The sequence below is a fragment of the Danio rerio genome, chromosome 9 (genome assembly GCF_049306965.1).
Source record: "Danio rerio strain Tuebingen ecotype United States chromosome 9, GRCz12tu, whole genome shotgun sequence".
In the NCBI taxonomy this organism is placed as follows: Eukaryota; Metazoa; Chordata; class Actinopteri; order Cypriniformes; family Danionidae; genus Danio; species Danio rerio.
Window position 1 is genome coordinate 45,955,243 of NC_133184.1, and position 20,016 is coordinate 45,975,258.

At 38.1% G+C, this 20,016-nt stretch overlaps 1 protein-coding gene across 1 annotated transcript in view; it reads right to left on the reverse strand.

The window, feature by feature from the left end:
* The window catches only part of cerkl (CERK like autophagy regulator), a 195,910-nt gene that overhangs the window by 120,684 nt on the left and 55,210 nt on the right, over nt 1–20,016 (reverse strand). Inside the window, exon 3 of the mRNA NM_001089474.1 lies at nt 6,694–6,825. Within this exon, the coding sequence (NP_001082943.1) occupies nt 6,694–6,825 (132 nt within the window). The remainder of the gene's footprint in view (nt 1–6,693; nt 6,826–20,016) is intronic.

Sequence of the window (20,016 nt, forward strand, 5' to 3'; positions counted from 1 at the left end):
CCAAAATGTCTAAAATGGACTGATGGTTGATTTCTGGGAGTTGTTCTTAAAAGGAAGTTGTCATTCATTTGGTTCTCAGATTTTTTCTTTATTAAAAACACTTTACAAATGTACAAACCCTATTATTGTCCTTGTCCTTAGCCCAAAAATTTACAGCTTTTATAGTTTTGTTATGCTTAAAACTGTGCCATTGAAAAAAAAAAAAAAAAACTTCACAAATAGCAAGACTAAGTTTTTATTCACGTCAACTGATTTAAAACATGAAATTATGAATAAAATACATGGGGACTTTTTTTTTTCCCCATGTTTCTGTCAGTCTTGTAACATTTGCATTAAATTTAAAATAAAATGCATGCAACACACCTTGAAGGCTTTGAAATGGCATCATTTGATGGAGAAGCTAACAGTGCTCAAGTATGCTTTCTATCATTGAATTGTATGATTTTATGTTTAATTTTGTATGATTTTTTTTTGAGGACGACAAGCTTAAGTCAGGCCCTGTCACATTTTTTATAAGTGAAAATGTACATTTCTGGTAGAATGTCCTAGTCACCAGCAGCATCTTGCATTAAAGGGATACAGTTCACCCAAAACAGAAAATTCTACATTAATTTACTTGCCTTTTGTTTGTCACAAACCTGTTTGAGTTTCATTTTTTTCTGTTAAACTAGGGATGCACTGATACCATTTTTTTTTTAAACTGATCCGATCCCAATACCTAAATTCTGAGTATCGATGTTACAGATCTGATCCCGATATGGTGCTGTTTTTTTTAAAGCTTAATACAGTTTTTTTTTATAGTTTTGGTGATAAACTCAAATAAAATATCTTTTTTTAGTAAACATAATAGACCTACATGCCTACAGTAGGTCTGTTATGGACCGATGACACAATCTCACTAAAAACATAATGCTTGCTCTAAACTAGGCTAGAGGTTTTTTTATAGCCAACAAAATACTTTTTTTCCTACAATAGAAGCCAATGGTTACAGGTTTACAACATTCTTCAAAATATCTTCTTTTGTGTTCAACAGAAAAAAACAAGAAATTTGGAACAAGAGGAGGGTGAGTACATTTTGATCTTTGAGTGAAGTATCTCTTTAAAAAGGCCACATACAACAAGCCACATTTTTTTCTTGCAAGACTTTTGATTACCAGTGAATAGCAGCACATTACACACATTGTAAGTGCTTCTCTTGCAAATATCGGCCTGTGCATCTCTCACAAAGTCTATCCTGAGTTAATTCGATTATGGATATTCTCAAAGCTCTGCTTCGCGAGCGGCTGGAATGAGATATTTAATTTCTATTAGGTAAAATGTTGTTTAATGGCACCACCTCGAGCTCTCAGCCTCTGCCCTCGGGAGCAAATCATCAGGAAACGGATTCTATTACTGTTCAAATGGCTTCTGGAATCAGGTAGACTCATTCATTAGAGCACAGATTGTGGAGTCCCCTTCCCAAAAGCAGGGGGCGCCTGGTGTGTGCTTCAGTGTGTGTGTGTGTGGTTGTCTGTGCATATAGTACGGGGTCCTGTGTGTCTGTGTCTGTGTGTGTGTGTGTGAGGAGGTGGGTAAAGGGGTGGAGAGGGGGGCGTCCCGCACTGTGTTGGAACAGATGGGTGCAGTCCCTCCCCCTGGGTCGGGTTACTGACGGAGGATACACTTCTCCTGTCATTATGAGTGTGAGATGCATTTAGAATCATCCACAGCAGTGTTGTACAGCTGCTACTTCCAGTACGAGCACACACACACACAAACACAACCTCGAGCGCACAAACACACTGCTGACAAATAGATAGTGAGAGGTGGAGGAATGAAAGAAGAGCAGAGCTTGGTTATAGACAGATTGTATGAAATGTTTGTGCATATTCATTAGCATCACATTTACATTTGGTAGGTTTTCTTAGTTTGTGCATTTGCTGGAAATGAGTCGCAAGTGTGCGCTACTGTTTGAGTTACAGCAAGGCAAATTTTAAAGAGCAAACAAACTAGATGAGGTGTTTACATAACAGTGTTTTCTATTAAAACTGTGTTTTTAATGCTTTCTGGCTGTTCTTTTACAAGACAGTGAAATTTTGAGGGCCTGAAAGCACAATCTTTTAACAAATGCAAGTTATTGAAAACAATATCATCATAGTCTTGTGGTAAAAACTACAAAAATGCTATTTTATTGGAGAAAAGGGTGACTTCATACACCATCAATTAGCAGTTTTCCATATTTTGTGGTTCATGTTTTTCATGAGTATCATGTTGGGGATACTCATCCCGAGGCCCTCAGAGACTATGCAGCGCCACTTATATGATGCAAAAGCAGCGACGGGATGATCCCAAGGTTTCCATAATCCTGGACCAGGTCGTATCCTGAGCAGCTGCTGTGGTGGTCATGGAGGAGTGGAGAGCATGAGACTGATTCCTGTTATGCTCTGGGGACAGACGAGTCTCGCTCACCTCCAGCTTCTCCAGCGCCTAGACTGCAGCCCTACACAAGACGTTTAGCCACAGGAGAAATGGTCATGCCCAACTGAGCCTGGTTTCTCTCAAGGTTTTTTAATTCTTCACTTCCGCCAATTGGTGAAGTATTTTCCTCGCCGCTGTCGCCACTGCTTGCATGGTTCGGGACCGGTAGAGCTGCGCGTCCATGGATTTTCTCTTCAGTGTTTGGACTCTCAGTAGTGATTATTAAACCGCACTGAACTGAGCTAAACTGAACTGAACTTGAACATTGAAAACTGGACTACACTGTTTCCGTTTACTATGATCTTCTATGTGAAGCTGCTTTGACACAATTTACATTGTAAAAGCGCTATACAAATAAAGGTGAATTGAATGTTTTTTTATTCATGCTTTTGAATTGCATTATGAAACCTTGATCTTTCTTCCAACAACTTTTAACCTTGAAAAGTTTGAAAAAGTGACTTTTATTAAAATTTTAATAGTGATATAATGTCTGGGTCTGTGTTGTACATACAGTACAAAAACTTATAATAAACTCTCAGTACATTTCTGTTATTTTACAGACTTTTTCCTCCATATATTATTTCTTATACATTAAATTATTTCAAACTGCTAAAATGTCAATAAAAGTCACTTTGTTAAACTGTAGAGTCGAATTTTCAACATAAAAATTTGACAGAATAGAGATCAACATCTCATAAATCAATTCATGACTAAAAATGACTTACTTTGTCACCACATTTGGACCAAAAGGCAGACGTCAGATTACTAAAATGAGAAAATAAAATATGATCTGCACCTGCACAAGACATGTAAAGTATCTGTCCCTACCAGAAGGTGGCAGTATTGGTATCGTTCCATAAAGGTAAACCAGACCTAGTGCTGCACACATACAAACTGTAAACAAAGCAGCATTTCTGAAATATTTTCACAGTAATTCTCGCTCAGCACTGACAGATTCACTTGTGCAATTATGTCTGATAATCCATATTATTTGCAAATATTTAAAAAATGTGATGAAATGACAACCGGGGTGCAACACGGTGGCTCAGTGGTTAGCACTGTCGCCTCACAGCAAGAAGTTTGCTGGTTTGAGTTCTGGCTGGGTCAGTTTGCATTTCTGTGTGGAGTTTGCATGTTCTTCCCGTATTGACATGGGTTTCCTCCGGGTGCTCCGGTTTCCTCCACAGTCCAAAGACATGTGGTACAGGTGAAGTGAATGAACTAAATTGGCTGTAGTATATATGTGTGCAGATGAGTGTTTATGGTTGTTTCTCAGTGAAAGGTCGCAGCTGGAAGGGCATCCGCTGTGTAAAACGTATGCTGGATAAGTTGGTGGTTCATTCCACTGTGGCAACCCCTGATGAATAAAGGGACTAGGCCGAATGAATGAATGAATGACAGCCAGCTTTTTTGTGTTTCCTCTTGACTTGCACTATTTGCTCGGTTTGTCTCTTTGTTTTTTGTTCTCGTGCTCTGAATGTAGCTAAACAGTCAATCAGAGTACAGTACACTCTTTCACAGATTCTACATGCTGAAACAGGAGAACCACCATTTGCTTGGTGTGTTCCTGTCTTCTTTACATGTCAATCTATAGGCATGATGAGTCAATAAAAACAAATGTGTTAGACTATAGAACCATATGCACACATGCCACCTCTCCCAGAAGCTCCAGTAAAGTACTTCTAGTGCAAATTGCCACGGTCATTGGAGCTGCCAATTGAGCCTTGAACACAAAATCACTCGTCAGGAATATGCGCTCAAACCATTTAATTCCGCCATACTTTATTAGATAAAGATGTGTAGCTGGGCATGAATAATATTTGAAGGGACTTATTTTATTTTATTTTATATATATATATATATATATATATATATATATATATATATATATATATATATATATATATATATATATATATTTACTTATTAATATTTATTTGCTTTATTTAAGACTTTGGAACAGGTTTGTGTAGTCAAATATTACAGATTTACAGAAATGTTGGCAAAAATTGTAAATAAATACATTTAAAAATACAGGCAATACAGACAATTTAGCTTACCCAATTCACCTAAACCTTACCCAATTCACCTATATTTTTGGACTTCTAGGGGAAACTGGAGCACCCAGAGGAAACCCACAAAAAACACAGAGAGAACATGCAAACTCCACAGAGAAATGCCAACTGACCCAGCGACCTTCGTGCTATGTTGCAATTGTGTTACCCACTGCGCCACCGTGCTGCCCTTTTGGGACAGCTTAATTGTTTTAATCCATTCGTGTTATGACAACATAAAAGAAGTGTGTGGAAAGTTTTTACAGTGAATATACTTCCTTAAAATTATTTTTTGCAGGGTGGGATATTTGCATATGCGCACAGATGCATAGTGTTTCTGGTCTGGCCTGCATGACATAATTTTAGTAATTTTAGGAACTTTTTGACCTACTTTGGTCTGTACATGGAGCTGTACATGGAACTTTTCATAGTGCTTTTCAGTTTAATGCAAAATTTTTGGGCGGCACGGTGGCTCAGTTATTTGGCACTGTCGCCTTGCAGCAAGAAGGTCTCTGGTTTGAGTGCAGACTGGACTAGTTGTCATTTCTGTGTGGAGTTTGCATGCTCTCCCCGTGTTCTTGTGGGTTTCCTCTAGGTACTCCGGCATCCCTGACAAGTCCAACGACATGCGCTATAGGTGAATTTAATCAACTATGTTGCCTGTAGTGTATGAGTTCAATAAACTAAGTTGGCCATGGGATATGAAAGTGTGTGTGTGTGTGTGTGTGTGTGTGTGTGTGTGTGTGTGTGTGTGTGTGTGTGTGTGTGTGTGTGTGACTGCAAGAGCGTATGGGTGTTTCCCAGAACTGGGTTGCGTCTGTATGGTCATCCGCTGTGTAAAATATATGCCGGAATAGTGTGGCAACCCCTGATATTCAGGGGTTAAGCCGAAGGAGAATGAATGAATTTAACATTTCTTTTTCGTCAGTAGATTTCAGTTCCTTTGAGTCGACATTTTTTGTTTGTCAAAAAAATTAAACAATAATTCTGAACCTGATTTGCTAGAAATGGATGGATATTGACACGTATTTAATTAAATATTAAATAATTTGCATATTTTAACATAATATTTTACATAACCCTTAATGCAAAAAAGACCCAAGACCAGTTACTGTAACCACAGCCATATCACCCTGCAGCCCAAGACCGGTTACTCACTGAAGCTAAGCAGGGCTGAGCCTGATCAGTACCTGGATGGGGGAACACTAGGTTGCTGTTGGAAGTGGTGTTAGTGAGGCCAGCAGGGGGCGCTCAACCTGTGGTCTGTGTGAGTCCTAATGCCCCAGTAAAAGTGAAGGGGACACTACACTGTCAGTGGGTGCCGTCTTTCGGATGAGACGTTAAACCGAGGTCCTGACTCTCTGTGGTCATTAAAAATCCCATGGCACTTCTCGTGAAAGAGCAGGGAAGAACCTCGGTGTCCTGGCCAAAGTCCCTCTATCGGCCCTTACGATCATGGCCTCCCAATTATCCCCTTCCACCGAATTGGCTCTATCACTGTCTCTCAACTCTACCAATTGCTGATGTGTGGTGAGCGCAGTGGCGCCGTTGTCCTGTGGCTGCTGTCGCATCATCCAAGTGGATGCTGCACACTAGTGGTGGTGTGGAGAGACCCCCCTCATGATTTTGAAGCGCTTTGGGTGTATGACCATACACAAAAAATGCGCTATATAAATACACATTACTAAAACAAATAAATCAATCAATCAACTGGAGAAATATGGTGCATAACTATTAGTTGTTTACTTTATTTACCCAATTCACATGTAGCATGTATAATAACAAGTTGTATCTTGTACAGTGTTGCTTCTGCAGTACGGCATATTCTATTATTATTTTTCCCTCTAAACCTTGGTGTTTAAATGCATGCAGAGATGGCAGTTCAAATAGCAAACATGATTAATTTTGCCTTTAAGTGTGTATTCAAATGATGCATTAACATAGGGACCTTGACATTCCTCACCCTAAAATATTGATTTCCTATGATCCGCTGCCAATGCCTAATGGCGTAAAGCAGCAGCTTGTTAGCATACAGGGAATTGTTGAGCACAGAGGGATAAACAGACCCCGAGGGCAGACGCTAATGCACTTCGACCCCGAGTGAGGCCTGGGGGGACCCCAAATCACCTGTGCATGAAGATTCAAGCTTAACCTGGGAATAAAACCTGTGTGTGAGACTTACTGGTGACATCCACTTGTATATCAGCGAGTTTGAAGAGCGGAGCAACTTCATCCAGGTAGATCTGGTATGCCTCTTTCTTATGACTGATGGGGTTCACAAAGACTTTGAGAGACTTGGGACGATTCTTGAAACCTGCAGAGTGAAGAAAAAAACAACAAATGAGTGTGAAGATTCATCAATCCCCTCGTGTCAGAAATCCCACGGGCTTTGATTTAAGTGCTTGATACTCCTCCAGTTTAGAGAAGTGCACATCTGTTAATGTGAGCCAGAGCCCCTGTCCTACATAATAACGATTTCTTGTCGTGAGTTCAGCTTTTGTCTGCCACCCTTTGCTTCAGGACGGCTCTCACACAGCGTGAGTTCAGTCTCCACCAATTGAAAAGGTCAGATCAGTGTCTGTTGTTTACAGGGGCTGAACGGCTGCCAAGAATGAGGAGAAGACTTGAATAAATACACCACAGAGGCTCTTCTCCCTTTCTCTCTGTTAGATTGCTGTTTTGGTATTGTGTGTGAGTGTGTGTATTTTGTTTTTTTCTCCTTATTTTTTTATTTTTATTTTTTTTGTAGTTGGAGAATTGGTCAATTGATTATGGATTTTTATTGTCTATAGACAGCAAACACTGTGGAGTGGTCAGTGCAATGCATTTTATGATATATATATATATATATATATATATATATATATATATATATATATATATATATATATATATATATATATATATATATATATACATATATATATATAGATATATATATAATAACATATAACTAATATAGACTAAGAACATTTACTAAATTATAATTTACTAATGTTTATACAACAGTTATGTCTGGTTCTCAAATCTGATTGGCTGATAGCCGTGAGATATTAAAGGAATATCAGCATTGTACAGCCTCCTCACCTTTGTGTATTACTCCGCCCACATAGACTGACAGCAGATCAATAGACTTACTACAGTTTGATAAATAGTAGCTGTTGGACAATATTTTTACTTTTGAGTCTTTTTTAAGTTAAATGTAGTTTATTCATTAGGATAGTATACCTATTTTAAATATTTATAATTTTAGAGATTCAGTGCATTGGATTTCCTCTGTTCATCCAAAAAAAGTTCTTGTGTGTGAATGTGTATGGATGTTTTCCAGTACTGGGTTGTAGCTGGATGAGTATTGGCTGTGTAAAACATGTGCTGGATAGGTTGGCGGTTTATTCCGCTGTGGTGACCCCTTATAAATAAAGGGACTAAGCCTAAGGAAAATGAATGAATGAATGTTTCAATATTCTTTGATAGATAAAAAATATCACTTTTGATTTATCCAATGCTGTTTTTATTTAACAAATAGAAAGAAAAAAGAAACTGACCCTAAATGACCCAATATACAGTTGAAGTCACAAATATTAGCGGCCTTTAATTTTTGCCCCCCTGTTTATTTTTCCCCCAATTTCTGTTTAACGAAGAGATTTTTTTTTTTACACATTTCTTAATTACTAATTTCTAACAACTGATTTATTTTATCTTTGCCATGATGACAGTAAATAAAATTTGACTAGATATTTTTCAAGACACTTCTATACAGCCTAAAGTGACATTTAAAGGCTTAACTAAGCCTAGTAATTAGGCAAGTTATTGTATAACAATGGTTTGTTCTGTAGACTATCAAAAAATATATAGCTTAAAGGGGCTAATAATTTTGACCCTAAAATGCTGTTTAAAAAAATTTAAAAACTGCTTTTATTTTAGCTAAAATAAAACAAATAAGACATTCTCCAAAATAAAAAAAATATTATCAGACATTCTGTGAAAATTTCCTTGCTCTATTAAACATAATTTAGGAAATATTTTAGAAAAGAAAAAAAATTCAAAGGGGGGCTAATAATTATGACTTCAACAGTATATTGCTATTCCACTACTGTGTAATATTCTCACCTCACCATCAATCTTTCTTATAGTGCCTATATTGCTTTAATTTCAGGAAGATACCAGCATTGACTAGCAGCAGATCATAATTAGCAGAATTATGGAGCCAGTTTCTTTCATGGTCTTCCTGTAGTGCCTGAAATTGATGGAAGCTGATGTGAAGCTCAACACTTCCTCCACCGTCTCCATCATTACTCTAACCCTGCCCCTGCAGCCCTCAACCCTCCACCTGCTAAAGAGCCGCTACCCCTCAACCTGACCTCCGCCAAACCCCTGCTGCCAACACAGCGCCCATGGTAAGGATGAACAATATTTTATCAAATGCAATATACAGTTGAAGTCAAAATTATTAGCCCTACTGTGATTTTTTTTTTCTTTTTTTATATCTATAAATACCTAGGCTGGCTTTAAAGAAAAACTTTGCTGCCCTGTCGTGGATGAAGCAGGTGCAATGATATTATACGGCACCTGAAAATAGTCCCCAGCTAGGTAACTCTGTAAAAGCACTGTGTAAAATCATTGTGCCCACAACTTTTAATTTTCTGTCAGTCTCAGCACACAATGTACAATCTTTCAGTCAGAAGTGATGTTTTATAAACAAATTCCAGGAGAAGCACGATCAGTTTTGACCAGCCTAATTCATTATTGACAATCGTTCTATTATCCCATCAGCTTAAGACCAAACCCCTATAAATAGTCAAACATGTCATATCTGTTTTCTCTTGACTTAAGCATCCCTCCACCACCCCAACTCCACACTGTTAAACCAGATACCAACTTAAATCTGAGGTGGGAGCATTCTGGGGCCAGGCTAGACACTGTGCATGGACCCCTATCTCTATATCCTGATAAGGGGAAGTATACGTGTTAGGGTGTCTTCCCCTCCCCCCGGACAGTGCGCCAAATATGCATTTAGTCAAATACTGTATCTGCGAGTGTGAACTCGTGAAATAGCTTTAAAACAAGATGCTAATGGTTTAATCCACTTCAATGAACTATGCTAAGCCAAGCTAAAAGTGCTCCAGAAGATCGGCTGAATAATTAAAAAAATGGTAAAACTCAACGATTTCAATCTAGGTGATTTGTACAATGACCCTATTTCCACAAAAAAAAAAAAAAAAAATTAATTAAAAATTAAAAAATGACATCATATTTTGGCCATATCAAATCATTGTGGTAAACAATGTGGGAACACTTTAAATAATGGTCCATTAGTTAATGTTAATGCATTTACTAACATGAACAAAGGATCAATAATGCACTAGTTACAGTATTTATTTATCTTTGTTAACAGTAATGTTAAGTTAAATATTATTAGTTCATGTTAGATCATATTAACCCACACATTGCATTATCTAATGTTAATAAGCTCATTGGATTTTAATAATGCATGAGTTAATGTTGAATTATGACTAATAAATGCTTGTGCTTGGTTATTGTTAGTAAATACATTAACTAATGGACCTTTATTCAAAAGTGTTACTTATTATGTGCATGGGTATATTTATCCACCATTTATTTTAGGTGTACAACATCCCCCGGTGATCGCCCATACCTATCGTAAGGTCACAGTTCAGACAGACACAAAACATGTGCCAGAGTAGCTGCAGGATGTGAGCCGGGGAGTCTGGGGGGGATTTGGGATCTTGAAAGAAGGCTGCGATGATCCTGTCTCCCACTATGTGGCTCTTGGGGGCCGCAGTGCCGGGACGCCGGGGTCCTTGCGGGGAGCAGGTGCACCACCGCTGCTCTTATAGCACTGAATGGGGCTCAGGAGGCTCAGCAAACCTCATCCTCACAGCGGGGGCTCCGGGCCCACCGCACAACACATGAAAACAACGATCTGATCTATTGCATCAGATTTGATGTGTGCACATTTGCGTCAGCACTAGATCAAAATGCCCACACACAAATAAATAGATGCAGTTTGCGAGGAGCATCTCTTCCAAAAGGAGATTTGGTTTGCAGAAGATACATTTGCTCTGTTACAAATGTTTCTTCGATACAACATATACAGCAATGTGGTATGCAGAAAAACTGTACTGCCTAAATAAAAAAAAAAATGTTTATTATATGCATATACAAGTATTTCTAATCAACAGAATTATTTGCCATTATTTATTTGCTTGTTTGCTTTTGTTTGTGAAGTGTATTTCTATGTATTTATTCATATTATGATAGCATATTTATTTCATTTTTATCATAATTTATTATGATAAAATAATTGTCATCATAATATATAAAAATACAGCATATATATATATATATATATATATATATATATATATATATATATATATATATATATATATATATATATATATACATTTATTTATTTATGTCTATATATTAAATATACAAAATATTTATTTAAAATATTTAATTATAATTTAATATAATGAAATCTAAATTATAATTGTAATTAAAATGTTTTAATGTATTTTCTTACGGTTATTTATTTATTTGTTTATCAAATACGTGAAATAAAATATGGTATTTAATTTTTATTTATGTTTTTTATATATTTTTATTTGTTTTTAAGACACTTGCTTTTTGTTAATTTTTTTTTTCATTACACATGAGTTCATTACATTAATGCTCATTTTTAGTTTATTTGTCATTTATAACACTGTCAACTTTAGAATATGTAATCAATTTCATGTGTTCATTAAAAAAGGTCAGGAGAGGGTTTCCTTTAATGTCAAAAACATTAGTAATTTATTGGATACAAATGAATGATGGGCAGCACGGTGGTGCGGTGGGTAGCATAATCGCCTCACAGCAAAAAGGTCTCTGGTTCGAGCCCCGGCTGGGTCAGTTTGTGTTTCTGTGTGGAGTTTGCATGCTCTTCCTGTGTTCACGTGGGTTTCCTCCAGGTGCCCTGGTTTCCCCCACAAGTCCAAAGACATAGTAAAGGTGAATTGGGTAAGCTAAATTGTTTGTAGTGTATGAATGGATGTTTCCCATGATGGGTTGAAGCTGGAAGGGCATCCGCTGCATAAAACATAGGCTGGATATGTTGGCAGTTTATTCTGCTGTGGCGACCCCTGATTAATAAAGGTACTAGTCTGAAAAGAAAATAAATCAATAAATGAAATTAAATGAAATTAATGATTCAATGACCAGAATTCTGGTATCCTCAATGCAATGCAAGAATAACATTCAGGAGGAGCACAACAACATTTACATTTCCAAACTCCAGCTTTTATACACAGCTGATATTAACATGTGGAGTTTAGTGGAATTCGTCACTTGTCAGTCAATCTCCAGTCCTCCGTTGGCCGCACCCATACATACATCCCCAGCAGGCACACAACATCCTAAGACGTTATATTAGGTTAGATGTAGGTCATGACATCAGGTGACCAAAATTCAATGTCTAGCCAGCGTCTGAGGACAACATTATTTTGACGTCCATTAATGGCGTCAAATTATGTTAATATTTGGTTGATTTTGCGTTGTGTTGAAAAGTGACCAAAATCCAACATCTGATAGATGTCATAGTCGAAACGTCCATACAACACCAAGGTGTAACATGATTAGACATTGATATTTGGTTGATTTTTAGACGATTTTAGGTGGGACGTTGGGCATTGATGTTGGCCTCACATTGGTTTTCTAACGTCAACCCGATTTTCATTTCCAAACAAAATCCAACGTCCCCACAACATTAGGGAATATTGGAGTACAATGTCAATATGACGTCATGTTGACATCCAGTGCTTGCAGGGTCCTTTTTTCTATGAATTCTCTGCACAACATTAAAAACATAAGACTTCTTAACTGCAAAACAGTTTAGTTTCAGCACATCTCTGGTCACAGGAGGTTTCGCTGTAGAGCTGGTTAATATATCACCTTAAGCAATCCAAATGTTTAATGAAAAGTAAAAGAGACAAAAATAATAAAAAATATATTCCTTTTTCCTAACATCATATAGTCAAGCGTTACAGTTTAACCTCAGAAACAAGCTGGTACTAAACTTATACATACTGTATGTGCACAGTAATTCAAATCACTGATATTCTACTCTACTGATATTCTCAGCACTGTAGGCTTTGCAACAGAGCCCCCATCTCTCATTAATTCATTTCACCGAAATGGGAAACTGTGTTTATCTTGTTTAAATGATCATATCTGAGCTAAAGTTCAGCCTAAATCTAAACAGCCCAGAGAAGAGAAGGGGGACTCAGCCTGTCTGCATGTGCGAAACCGTGTTACTATGGCACATAATCCCATGTTTGTGTGAGCGATGCGCAGAAGCTCCCAGGAGCTGAAAGACAATCCAGACGAAGAGGTCACACTCAGGTTTCACCTCCACCAGCCCTGTTTGTGCTCCTGCAAAAGGCCACTGTGATTAGAGACTACAGAGAACCTGCGTTCACACGTTAGCTTTAACCTTTAGGGGATGCCAGACGCTGCATCTAAATATTGTGACTTAAACTATGACGTTAATCACTTGGGTAGTCTGTTCTGAGGTAAAGCTGCAAGGCATTTATTCATGTTTTCAGTGAAGGAGGGAATTTAACATGTATCACATTTAAAATAAGTAAATACAATATTACTAATGATGTCATTTATTTATACTAAAAATAACTAATACTTTAATCGATAATTTGAATTTTCTAATTCTTTTGAAATTGCTATTAATGTTTCTTTGGATGTACATAGGTTAAAATATCAATATTTATTAAATATTATGTCTAATAGCATTTTCCAAACTTCTTAATATAGGGCATTTTTTGTTGCATGAAGTCATAATACTTACAGTACTTATACTGACCAATAGTTTTTTCTCCGTCTAATTTTGAAAAATGTATTTATGTTATTTTTTCCAATAAATGACAATTGGTCAGTATAACAAATGTTTTCACTTGCTGTGATACAGTGCATCCTGAAATTATTCATAGCGCTTTACTTTTTCCACATTTTTTTTATATTACAGCCTTATTCCAAAATGGATGCAAATTTATAAAAAAAATAAAAAAATAAAAAAACGGAAAAATCACATGTACATCAGTATTCACAGCCTTTGCTCAATACTTTGTTGATGCACCTTTGGCAGCAATTACAGCCTCAAGTCTTTTTGAATATGATGCCACAAGCTTGGCACACCTGTCTTTGGGAATTTTTGCCCATTCCTCTTTGCAGTACCTCTCAAGCTCTATCAGGTTTGATGGAAAGTGATGGTATACAGCCATTTTCAGATCTTTCTAGAAATGTTAAATAGGATTTAGGTCTGGGCTCTGGCTGGGCCACTCAAAGACATTCACCGAGTTGTTGTTAAGCCACTCCATTGATATTTTAGTGGTGTGCTTTGGGTCCTGCTGGAAGATGAACCGTTGCCCCAGTCTGAGGTCAAGAGCACTCTGAAGCAGGTTTTCATTCAGGATCTCTCTGTACATTGCTGCATTCATCTTTCCCTCTATCCTGACTAGTCTTCCAGTTCCTGGTGCTGAAAAACATCCTCACAGCATGATGCTGCCACCACCATGCTTCACTGTAGGGATGGTATGAGCCTGGTGATGAGCAGTGCCTGGTTTTCTCCAAACGTAACACCTGGCAATTTCTCTAAAGAGCTCAATTTTAGTCTCATCAGACCAGAGAATTTTGTTTCTTATGGTCTGAGAGTCCTTCAGATGCCTTTTGGCAAATTCCAGGCAGGGAGTGGTTTCCGTTTGACCACTCTGCCATACAGTGGATTGGTGCACAGTTGGTTGTCCTTCTGTAAGGTTCTCCTCTCTCCACAGAAGAATGCTGGAGCTCAGACAGAGTGACCATCGGGTTATTGATCACCTCCCTGATTAAGGCCCTTCTCCCCCGATCACTCAGCATAGATGGCCGTGCAGCTCCAGAAAGAGTCCTGGTGGTTTCAAACATCTTCCACTTATGGATGATGGAGGGCACTGTGCTCATTGGAAATTTCAGAGCAGCAGAAATTTTTCTGTAAACTTCCCCAGCCTTGTGCATCGAGACAATCCTGGCTCGGAGGTCTGCAGACAATTCCTTTGTCTTTATGCTTGCTTTGTGCTTTGACATGCACCGTCAACCCTGGGACCTTATATAAACAGGTGTATGCCTTTTCAAATCATGTCCAATCAGCTGAATTTACCACAGGTAAACTCCAATGAAGCTGCTGAAATATCTTAAGAATGATCAGTGGAAACAGAATGTACCTGAGCTCAATTTAGAGCTTCACAGTAAAGGCTGAATACTTATTTACATGTGATTTTTCAGCTTTTTTATTTTTAATAAATTTGGAACAATAAAAAAAAAATGTCATTATGGGGTATTGTGTGTAGAATTTTGAGGAAATAAATAAATCAATCCATTTTGGAATAAGGCTGTAACATAAAAAAAAATGTGGGAAAAGTAAAGCTACAGTAGCAGCTCGAAGTAAACAGATTAACTTTTAAAAGTCTTACAGCATTTATTAACTACATTTACAAAGACGAAAATGAAGAATATTTTGCTATTATCTTAGAGTTTCAGTTATTTATGTACACAATGCAGTTTCAGTTAATACGTTTTTATTTTTATTTCAGTTAACGACAATTTCGTTAACCATAATAACCTTGTTCTGGAGATGTATTAGTAAAATTCAGCCTCTTGCATTATGTCCTTTATGTAAACAAGCCTGTTGTGTTTGTCCTCTCAATATCTCAGCAGTGACGTCCACATATCAGACACATGTCCTGCCACCTGTGGACATTCCATGAGGTCAGCAGATCTACAGCCATGCATGCAGACACTGACTCACAGGCTTAAGGCTGTTTTACCCCTGAGGGCTATCAAGAGCGGCTAATGTCACCCAACACAGTGCCTACATCTGTCCCTGTCCAGCCCCCATCTCAGCGCACAGAGGGTGCTGATGGGAAAGGTGAGGAGCATCTGAATGGTGTGGCTGAGGGTCTCCCTGTGGGGATGATGATTCGGCACAGGGGAGCGCTTTTCCCATAATCAGGGGTAAATTACCTGAGAGCTGGGTCAGGTTACACATTGATTTCAGAGGCAAACAAAAGCCCCAGGACTGCCCGTAAACACTCGCCTGCTGCGCTAATGAGAGGACTGAGATTGTCGTCCAGTGGTAGTTTGATATGCGAGGCATCAATGCTTCATGTTACAGTGCAGGGGTGTTTGTGTCATTTAGAATTCAGAATTCAAATGGCCTTTGAAATTTGAATTTTAAATTTTTTTTTTAATTTGACTTGAGGATGGCGAGTTGCATTTCAGCTTTATGTGCATTGAAGTACAGTTACAAAGTGAAATTCAAAGACAAAAGAAAGAAAGAAAGAAAGAAAGAAAGAAAGAAAGAAAGAAAGAAAGAAAGAAAGAAAGAAAGAAACTGAAAGAAAGAAACTGAAAGATGGATGGATGGAAGTAAATTGGAAGATAGATTGACAAACGGACAGATGAATGGATTGAAATTGGAGGATGGATGGATATATGGATGGAAATTGAAAGATGGATGGATGAATTGGTTGATGGATAGATGGAAGGAAATTAAAAAAGAAAGAAAGAAAGAAAGAAAGAAAAGAAAAGAAAAGAAAAATGGAAGATGGGTGGATGAAAGGAAGGGAATTTGAAGATAGATTGACAAATGGACAGATGGATGGATTGAAATTGGAGGATGGATGGATGGATGGATGGATGGATGGATGGATGGATGGATGGAAATTGGAAGAAAGAAAGAAAGAAAGAAAGAAAGAAAGAAAGAAAGAAAGAAAGAGAGAAAGAAAGAAAGAAAGAAAGAAAGAAAGACAAAAAATGGATGGATAGATGGATGGATGGATGGATGGATGCATGCATGGATGGATGATTGCATGGATAGATGGATGGATGGAACTTGAAATATGGATGGATGGATGGAAAGGAAATTAGAAGATAGACAGATGGATGGATGGATGGATGGATGGATGGATGGATGGATGGATGGATGGATGGATGGATGGATGGATGGATGGATGGATGGATGGATTGATGGATGGATGGATGGATAGATGGATGGATGGATGGATGGATGGAAATTGGAAGATGGATGGATGGATAGAAGTATGACTGGATGGATAGAAATTTGATAATAGATTAATTGACAGATGGATGTAGATAGATTATAGATAGATAGATAGATAGATAGATAGATAGATAGATAGATAGATAGATAGATAGATAGATAGATAGATAGATAGATAGATAGATAGATAGATAGATAGATAGATAGATAGATAGATGGTTGGACAGAAAGATGGATGGATAGAAATTAGATAATGGATGGAAATTGAAACATATTAAACAAGTAAATATATGAAAATATGAGTCATACCTAAGGTTTATGACAGATATAGATGGAGGTACTGTAGTAGTTTTGTTCATGACAGAATGTTGACTTGGCCGTGCCCCCTTAAAGAGGCACACAGAGGACAAGAGAGTCGCAACATACCTAACATAGCCATCAAACTGCACTTAAGTAACCCACAGACCGTTGCACTCACTGAGCCCACAATACCCAAACGGGCTTTCTGGGGTGCACAGAATATTTGCTAATCCTCAAGAACAGATGTCTTATTTTTGCCCTGAAATCCCTGGCTGGCTGACTGGCTGGCGAGGGGAGTGAGCCCTCCAACAGATAAGCCCAGATTGGGGCCTTGCAGTGGGAAAGGTCAGGATGGGAGAGAAGCTGGATCCGGCAGGCCCGAGGGGAGGTACGAGATCTGGGGGCCATACAGGAGATGGAACGGGCGAGAGAAAAAGAGTGTCACTGTCCTACGCCCGCTTTCCTACCGGCCGTGAGATCTCCATACGGGGGACGAGTGCTTCGACATTTCCTTAGATCCTCTGCCAAGAGCGGAGCATCTGGCATGGTGTCAGGGACTGGCATTAGCGCGCATTAGCAGTGGGGGAGACCCAGCCCTCTCCAGATTTGTCCCCTCCAGCAGGGGCATCACCAGGCAGGAGCTGCTCCAACCGCTAGACGAGGCGGGGAACTGCGGTGGAGGTTTGGGCTTCAAATCAATACACTTGCTTTCATTGGAACAATTAATTCACACAGGCGCCATATAATGAGAAGTACCAAGTGGAGGCTTGGAGAATAAAATTAGGCGTCCTATTAATTATTCCATGTTAAAACACAGGACGCACATGCATATTGTTCAATTAGAGCCATTGTAGTTCTCAGTGTGGACAATAACACCTTTCTTAATATTAACCAGAGAGGGGAAAAAACAGCACCATGTGTTTGGAGCCTCCATTATGTCTGCGTTCACGTCTATCTGGGGGCGGGTGTGACAGACAGAGAGATGGGGAAGATCCGTTGGGAATATGCGGGAAAAAATCCACAAGCAGAAATGGGTGAAAGTGATACTGCAGTCATACCTACAGCAGAGCTCATAGAAGCATCTGTCCACCCCGACACATCCCACAGGAGCACCAGATAGCCCTCACTGTGGCATATAGGGCTGGGAGTCTTTAGGTGCTTCGTAATTTGATTTGTTGTTGATGCTTCCAAAAATTGTTAGCTAAATCTTCATGTGAAATCTATTGCAGATATGAATATTCATAAACGTGTAACTAATCCACTTTTTTTTAAGTTGTGACGTATCGGTGACATACTTTATGGAATACAGTTTCTGAGTCCAAGCCGCTATTCATTTGAATTGAGAAAATATTCGTTTATGACTCTTTTTAGTCTTATCACACATTAAAGTAAATTTTATACAGCCCAGGCTCATTCTGAAAATGTAGTCTCATGGTATTTCTGGAGACTTCGAAATACGTCCCGGGAAGTACCTACTTTTGCAGTTTTTGTTTTCGCGAATTCGCGAGAGGACACTGTGTGCGCTTTTTTGCATCTCAAATGTGTCTTGCGAGTGCTGTTCGCACCCGTGTTGTTCTCGCGTAAACCTACCTACGAATACTATAGTAAGAACTTTCCCAATGATTATTTGATGTATTTGTTCTGGAGTTAATTCAAGCTTTTCTGCAACGATGAGTCACAGACAATGTCATTACAAAGTTCACACACTCACACTTAGTGGACACAGCACGCATGTTTAACTTTTTTTGCACGGCAAATGTGAAAGAATACAGGTTAATATCCCCTGCTGTATAGATATCGGTTATGTTAATATACAAAAAAAACCTGATTTATTGTCCACAAACCAGGATTGAAGCATCTTCTTTTATAATTATGCTGACACTCAGCTGTGAGGATGAAGTAAAGACGGTAAAATAGCTGTTATTCATTACTCATGCACTGTTGTAAAAATTTTTTAAACTTGTAAAACTCATTCCTGATCACATTTGATGATTTTTGATGATCAGAGAGCTGAACAGATCTTTTTATCCCAGTTGCTTTTCGCACGTCTTCTTCATATGATTATACGCGTTACTACAGAGACATGTTAACATGTGGCGGTCAATCAATTCGGTGGGCGTGAAAAACCACGGTCGGCCTCTAATAGGAGGGATTTGGATCCAATATTAACGTCAGGAAATTGAAAAAAAAGATGCAAGATAGACTCCTCATATTTTATATGTGATACATTTGAAATAATTTTAATGTAAATAAGACAAGGCAATGATCAACTTTAAAATGTAATTCTGCAAAAAACTATTTAAGATACACCTAGTACTATGAAATGAAATAGCAATCACTCTAAATGGCCTGATTTGGTCACAAACATTAATTGAATCAGTTTTAATGTCATTTATTCAAAGTAAATTGTGCAACATCTATTGATGTTTAGGAAACACCTTTAGTTTAGGTTAGTTTTAGGTTTAGTTTTCTGTGTGGAGTTTGCATGTTCTCCCTGCCTTCGCGTGGGTTTCCTCCGGGTGCTCCGGTAAATTGGGTAGGCTAAATTGTCCGTAGAGTATGAGTGTGTGTGGATGTTTCCCAGAGATGGGTTGCAGCTGGAAGGGCATCCGCTGCGTAAAAACTTGCTGGATAAGTTGGTGGTTCATTCCGCTGTGGCAACCTCGGATTAATAGAGGGACTAAGCCGACAAGAAAATGATGATGATTATTATACTTGGCTCTTTTATTCCTGTTTATGAAAAGCACTTTGAATTACCATTGTGTATAAAATGCGCTATATAAATAAACTTGCCTTGCCTAATTAGCTGTTTATTAATCGTTAATAAGGTAGAAGTTGGCTTTAGGTTTTGGGTAGGATTAGGGATATAGGATAAGATCATAACTACTAATGAACAGTAAATATATTGATATTAGACAGGTGATAAGCCTAAGTAAATTACATGAGGTGTAAACTAAAGTTTTACCCAATCATCAATATACTGTATATTGCACAATTTACTTTGATTAATGACATTAAAACTGTGGGTCAATTAATTTCTGTTGCTAATAAGAAACAGAAAAGCTTGTTTCTCTTTCACAGAGGGGATAAAAT